Raw genomic sequence first — 7,270 nt, 5'->3', positions numbered from 1 at the left:
TCTTGATTGAAGTCATACTTGCTTTTGCCTCCATTGCAGAATAACGTTCTAAAATTACTGGGAAATGGGTCACTGTAACTTTGGAAGAGAAGCTTTGAGGCGCGTCTGAAGATACTGTCTTTAGAATGTTATTTTCCCCCACTCATTTTTATTGAGTTTGCTGTTGGGTTACAGGCAAATCCGTTCCCAAGATACAACAGAGCCTTGGGCGAGAGTCTGCAACCAGCAAAGTTGAAGAATCTTTGAAGAAACCTTCTGTGAGACTGTAGTAGACTGGACTAAGAGAGAGAGAGAGAGAGAGAGAGAGAGAGAGAGAGAAAGTGCATTTCGAAAATGTGTGCTTTTGAAGTCTTATTCATGCTCCTTAAATAGTTTATGAAGAGGTATGAAGAAAAGGTCGGTGCTGGTTCAGAGAAGGCACCTTGAACAATCACAATTTCAAACATTGTGACTGCTTAAAAAGTAGTTAATAGTTAATGATTGTTAACATTGAATTGTGACTCTTGATCACACCCAATCAAACCATGACAGTTGATCTCATCAATGGCGATCAACGGTTAGCATCGCACCAAAACCAAAGCCGCGTGAAGTGCGAGCAAAGTGCGCCTCTAAAGTGCCTCATTGCACCGCACACACGCGCGCGTGTTGTGCGGTATCAAACATCCATACTCTCCTCTACTATTTCTAAGAAGTGTAAATAAACTCCTATTAAAATACTGAAAACAAAGCTTATAATTTTCCAATGTGGAAGATGCTCAAAATTGGGTTTTGTAAGAGAAAAAACTAATTTTCCAAACAAGTGTGCAGATGCAATTTCTCATGTAATTGACCAATCAAACCTATTGGATTTAATCTCAACAGCTTCAGCCCAAACTTAACACAGTTTTGGGCTCTAGTTTTGGGCCAGGTTCATTCAAATTTTGGAAAAGTCAAATACAAGCCCAGTTACTATTTCCCTTCATCATTTGTTCAATTAACTTTATAGAATGTTTCTGAAAATATTTCTAACCATTTCGACTTTTTTTTTTTTGTCTTAAATCCTTATACTCACATGTTTTTAGCATTATTTCATCCAAGTTTATCTTGGAAAAACCTAGAAATGAACAGTTCATTAACACCTTGAGGACAATTTGTGTTCTAGCCCTCATTTGGGAGTGTTTATTTTTAAGCACTTGTTTTAGGTTGAGATCACACAAATAAACATTTATGTGCATTTGGGCAAAAAAGCCAAATAAGTACTTATTCGAAAAAATAAGCCTGATTTAAAGAAACCAAAATTTTTTGTTTACTTTCAAGTGCTTTTTTCAATAAGTGCTTATCAGGTTTCTGGTCCATCTTGGCCCCACATGTAAATTTAAAAATATCTATACTACTTGTTTGAAATAAGCATTTATTAACACTCATAAGCACTTTTTTTTAAAATAAAAAACTCATAAGCCTTTATTTATCCGATAACTAATACCCCCAAATGGGGGCTTAGAACGTTTGTTTTGTCATTTTTATGTATTGTCCATAAAGTCTTGAATGGTTGTTTCTTCGTCGCAAAACAAAATTCGGGGGTTAAGTCGTAAGTGTCACCCACTGCTTAGTCCTTAGATTCTTACGAAGAGTTACAGGGTCACCATCTGTGAACTGTGATTTACACTTACTTTATATGAGTGGATAATAAATATGGGAGGATTGATAAAATACATTGCGACTTATACTATGGATAATATGTCACTGTATAAAAACCTTTCAATAAGAATCTCAATCCACGTAATTAATAATCCTAATAATCTCAGCCATCGATTGTCAATCAAACGGTTGTCCAAAAGAGGACACGCTCCGCTGTGGAACAAACAAGCTGATGCCAGCCAAGTGACGATCGTCGGTGACGTCGAGGGGATCACGACGAGGATTTTTCCTGTCTACCTTCGTTCTGATTTCTCAGCATTTTCATTTTCTTGCTATCATCCTTTCCTCCAACGCCTATAAAAGGCTCTCTCTTCTCATCATCAACCTAGTCTCTAGCAAAGGATAAGTAAGACGAGAAGGCGAAAAAAAAAGGAAAGAAAGAAAGAAGAGAACTAGAGTCAGTTACTCGAACACATAGAAGGATAAAGAGATGGGGACAGTGGAATCTCCGTGGCCGGAAAATTCGCCAATCAACCGAAGAAAGGCGATCAACGAGCTTGTCCGTGGCCGTGAATTTACGACCCAGCTTCAAATTATCCTCCGGAATCCCCTCGGAGGTCATGGATCCGTGTCGGCGGAAGACCTCCTCCCAAAAATCTTAACATCGTTCACTGAGGCTATTGCGGCACTCAACACCACTGTCGAATCCGGGGAGGTTTCCCAGAATCCGGCGAGTACCCATGTAAGTTCGCCCAGTTGCGGTGACCGGGCGACCGAGGATTCCGGTGAGAGCAAAAAGTCTACGGTTCTCAAGGATCGCAGAGGAAGTTATAAGCGAAGGTGAACAGCCGTTTATCCATCACTGATATCTTTTATCAACGGAGAGAGAGAGAGAGAGAGAGCAATTTAGTCATCTTAGCTAGAATAGGGGCATAGTGGTCATTTCGTTATTCGATTTCTGAATATCCCATTGGTTGGCTTCCAAGTCAACAAGAGACTACTAATATCTTGGGAGTCGAATGACAAATATGTCCTTGGTTCCTATTCGAATTTGCGGCTACACTAAGCCACTAGGCCCACTGTTGCCAAAACTTGGTTATTATTCTCAACAAGGGGCCTAATTCTTCGAGAGACAAAAACTTGTTTGGGAAATCAAACATTGTATACCAACAAAAAAAAATTGTTTCTTGGTTGCAGAAAGTTGTTGCAGACATGGACAAAGCTCAGCGCTACTCCGATCGATGACGGCCGTGCGTGGCGGAAATACGGCCAGAAAGTGATCCTCAACTCCAAATACCCAAGGTGTATTGACTTTCCTCCTCCTCCTCCTCCTCCTCCTTTCTTCTTCAACAATAACAGTAATTTAGAGGTGTTTGGATGCTGATGATGAAACAAATTCGATCTGTGACATGTACAGGAACTACTACAGGTGTACCCACAAGAACGATCAAGGCTGCCAAGCAACCAAACAGGTCCAACAAACCGAAGACAACCCGCCCATGTATCGGACCACATACATAGGCGATCACACATGCATAGACATGTCAAAGGCTCCCCGATTCCTCCTGGATTCTATCCACAACAACGCTTTTGTGCTCAGCTTTGAACCCGAAGCTCCGAGGAAGCAAGACCAACCCCACCCCTTTTTCTCCTGCTTTTCTCCCTCAATAAAACAGGAATGCAAAGAGGTGGAGATCCCGAGTGACCCGACCCACAAGCAATGTTCATCGGAATACCATCTTTCCCACGATGAAATCACATTCGGATCGTCCTGCCCCACAACAGTATTGCCGTCGACACCCGGGTCGGATCACGGGGATGTGATCTCGGGCGTGTACTCAGGTAGCACCAGCTCTCGCAGTCTGGACAATTATTTTGTGGGGATGAGTGACTTTGATGACGTATTCCACTTTGAAGAGGACATCTTTCAGGTTTCAATGTAAAGGGAAGTGAAGTGAAGCTTGAAGGAAGGGATTTTGTCCTTTTTTAGTCTAATCAGTTTATATAATATTATGTAAACCCATTTACGAGCAGCTTAATTAAGGTTTGATTTGAGCGGTGTAGATGAATGGCTTTTGGTTGTAGCTGTAAATACTTGTATTCTCTGTAATTTAAATAAAACCCCGGAACGAGCCACACTCGGCACTGGGTTTTATGAATGAGCTTCATCGTTGTGGAGGTGGGTTAATTCTTGGTTTGATGCCTCTTTCGCTTTGCTTTGTTTTTCTTTTTTCAAATAATTTTACTAATGTGAGTGTTTGTTTTTGTTTTAAAAAACAAAACCAATTTCAGGATAAATTTGTACTTTGGTTTATTTTTATCTGTATTTGGTAATATTAACTTTATGTATTGACAAATGACAGACCAATGTATATTTACATTGATAATAAGATGAAAAAATATATTAATAAAAAAGAAATAAATTTTCATTCAAAAGGGTTTTCGATAAAAAAAAGCATATATTTTATTGAAATTTATGTTTGCATCCATTACAATTAAAAGTCTATTTGATAAGAAGATAAATTTATAAATGCAAAACTAACTCAACTTTGCATTTACATTTATTTGCATCGTTACCCTATAGAACATTTCTTACACCTGAATTTGTTTTTATTGTAAAATAGAGTTCAACGCCAATGGATTTAAAATCAGTGAATGGTTGGAATTTCTTTAAAGTGTGATAATCGATGTAAAACTCAACTTATTGGGTACATTGAAAATGGACCAACAATAGAATATTAAATCGATTGGCATTTACACAGCAAACAAATGCAGATTAAGGCTGTATTAGTTTTTTAAATAAGAATTGTTGATAATTTTGAGTATGAATATATGGCATTATTCTGACAGAATAGAACAATGATATGACAGAATAGAACAAAACTAGAGTCATATAGCCGACCCCATGTACTTAAATTGACACAAATGGTTGGCTGTAGGGTTAGGTAATTGTTTTAAAACCGAGACGAGCTAAATGGACCACAACTATTGTTCTTTGTTCAGCACCCCTTTGGATATGTGTACAAATATGATAGAGTATTTAATAATTGTACATGGAAATGTAGTAATAATGGGAAATTGACAAAGTTAAATCTATTTTTGGTTGAAGGGGGGGAGAGGCCGAGGTTGGACAATACACAGTAGTAGAGACTAGAGAATGAAAAATGTAGGTTTTGGACGTTTGTGTGGTTTCATCTTAAAATAGTTTGTGGGCAGTTCTCAAATTTTTTTGGTCAAAAGGCTATAAGGCGGAGTGCCTCAACCAAATTCATTAATTCAACTGCTCATATTACAATCTTGAATGATAGCAGAGTATAAAAAAAGATTGACACAAATTAAGATGCATATGATTAATAATTAAGACATATTTGATTAACATATGAGCGGCCACATTACTGGAACGACCAACCCAATTTACTGAGCAGTGGACAGTTTTCAATTCTGATATTAATAATGTGATCATGAGTAATGAAAGACGGGCAAATAAGGCCAAGCGTAATAAAGTTAGAAACATGAAATCAGAAATTATTTGAGACCCATTGTCGCCGTGGCCGGAAATGTTGACTCTACAAGGAGGTTTTTTCTATTTTTTTTGGTGAACGTACAAGGAGCATCAAGTCCCCACCATACCATTGTAATTGCTTCCTTTACGGTCGTTTTCTATGCATTTTGTTGGATACTGCTCTGCTTTCTTGTTGGAAAAGACAGGGTTACGGAAACTTCGACGAGAACTGACAAGAGTATGGTTTTCAAACCATCGTTGACCCGGATGGTTAGACCATTTGGCCTGAAAATCGTCTAGGCAACTAGTTTCATTTTACTTCAAACTTGGTCTTTGGCAAAAAAATCATTGAAAAAGTCAACAACCTGTTGATCCGATGGTCGAATTGTCGACCCGTTGACCCGTTCAACAGTTTTTGGCCATTTTTTTAATTATTTTTGTAAAAACGGGTCGTCCGTTCAAACTGGATGATCGGACCGTCGACCCGGAAACCAGTGGCTAGAATGGTTCCACTTATGGGTCATTTTTTAAAACGTTGGATAAGAGTGTTTACGAGAACTTGTGTTCAATTGCTTGATTCACATTCCTTAAATAGTTTTTGAAGAGTCATGGAACATAGAAGGTGTTGGTTCAAAAAAAGCTCATTGAACAAAAAATAATTAACAATTAATAACCGTTAACTTTGAATAGTGCCTCTTGACCACACCTAATCGAATCATCGAATCGTTTAAACATTGCTTCCTGACCTCTAGAAAATGGAAGGTCAAGATTAAGCATTATCTTCAAGCCTACACCTGTAACATACAATGTCAAAAACATACAAACAAACAATATTGACATCTTGCCTTATTAGTTGGCGATTTGATTGTCTTCTAGAAGAGTGGAACCGTACCCAGTTACCAGAAGATCCGGACCATGTAGACTAATACAAAAATTATTCGTTAGGATGAATATCCCACCCTAGCTAAACTGACATGCAACAAAGGTGCAATTCAAGACAGTTGTTGATGATGCAGTAGCTGAGTTAATCACTTGACGTCCTTATTAATGTGCTTAATTATTCTGTCCCCACCCCTTTAATGTGTATCCTATTCTGTCCCCACCCCTTTAATGTGCTTAATTATTTTTGGGATTGGGCCCACTTAGGAAGAAGGGGTATCACAAAAGAATAAGAATAAGAGTAAGGTAATTTAAAAATACATGCACCTGTATTAATGTTTTAAATCTGACGGAAGAGGCATGTGTCAATATTTATATTTTAGGGAGAATAATAGTTCAGCCCATGATCAGAATTTGTAGGTCCAAAATATTATTGGGTAGGTGCCAGCTTAAAATTAATGTCAATTCATAAGTCCGTTGATGCATAAAATATAGGTTATTGACATTAGTGGAAATCAGAAATCTACATTTAACCTATCCTAACTTTTCATTCTGAACTTCATCCCTGTTGGGCACAAACAAATTTATAAATATAACAAAACAACAAAGAAAGAGAAATCCTCTGAACCCATATAGACAAAAAGGCTGCAGAACAATATGAATTTGCATTTACGCTATGTTTGGTTTGACGGATGGGATGAGGAGAGAGAAACGATGAGAAGTTGTCAACAAATTTCACATAGTTTTTATGGCTCTATAGGGAGAGGGTGGAGATGGGGAAGCGAAAAGAAGTTTCATAGAAAAAACAGGACAAGTTCTAAGCAAGTTGTAGAGATGAAATGGGATGCAATGAAATTATTTGTTTGTGGAAGAGACGAAGAATATTCAACTCTAACAATGACTATCAACGAAGATTTCCAATCATTTCTCGGAACTTTGTACCCTGTTTCAAAACCAAACAAGATAAAATGTACATTTGCCTCCACTAAAGACAAAAGAGGAAAAAAGGAGTAACAGACAGCGAAGTTTATCGCCATCCTTTGGTGACAGCGAGATGGTCCAGAAATTTGGATTCAATTCTCACAAGATCGTGTTCATTTGATACTCACGGCCATTTGCAATTGTGCATTGAGAATATCCTCTTACGAATAAAAACGTCTAAATACGGAGTTATTGGCTATGAATAGTTGAATACAGTGTGAACAGGTCTCGTGAGGACTGATTTCCGGTGGTCGATATGCTCTCCAAGTGTGAAAGGAAGGCTTTCAAACC

At 38.0% G+C, this 7,270-nt stretch overlaps 1 protein-coding gene across 1 annotated transcript; it reads left to right on the top strand.

The window, feature by feature from the left end:
• Window positions 1-1,991: 1,991 nt before the first annotated feature.
• LOC104593755 (WRKY DNA-binding transcription factor 70) lies at window positions 1,992-3,776 on the top strand. The gene is made up of 3 exons (XM_010253742.3): window positions 1,992-2,457; window positions 2,815-2,919; window positions 3,035-3,776. Exons 1-3 carry the CDS (start codon window positions 2,108-2,110, stop codon window positions 3,558-3,560), a joined length of 981 nt encoding a protein of 326 aa, XP_010252044.1. The 5' UTR covers window positions 1,992-2,107; the 3' UTR covers window positions 3,561-3,776.
• The last annotated feature ends 3,494 nt before the right edge of the window (window positions 3,777-7,270 follow it).

Source organism: Nelumbo nucifera, chromosome 5 (assembly GCF_055504915.1).
Source record: "Nelumbo nucifera cultivar China Antique chromosome 5, China Antique-T2T, whole genome shotgun sequence".
NCBI classification, from domain to species: Eukaryota; Viridiplantae; Streptophyta; class Magnoliopsida; order Proteales; family Nelumbonaceae; genus Nelumbo; species Nelumbo nucifera.
This window is presented reverse-complemented; position numbering and strand designations above follow the sequence as displayed.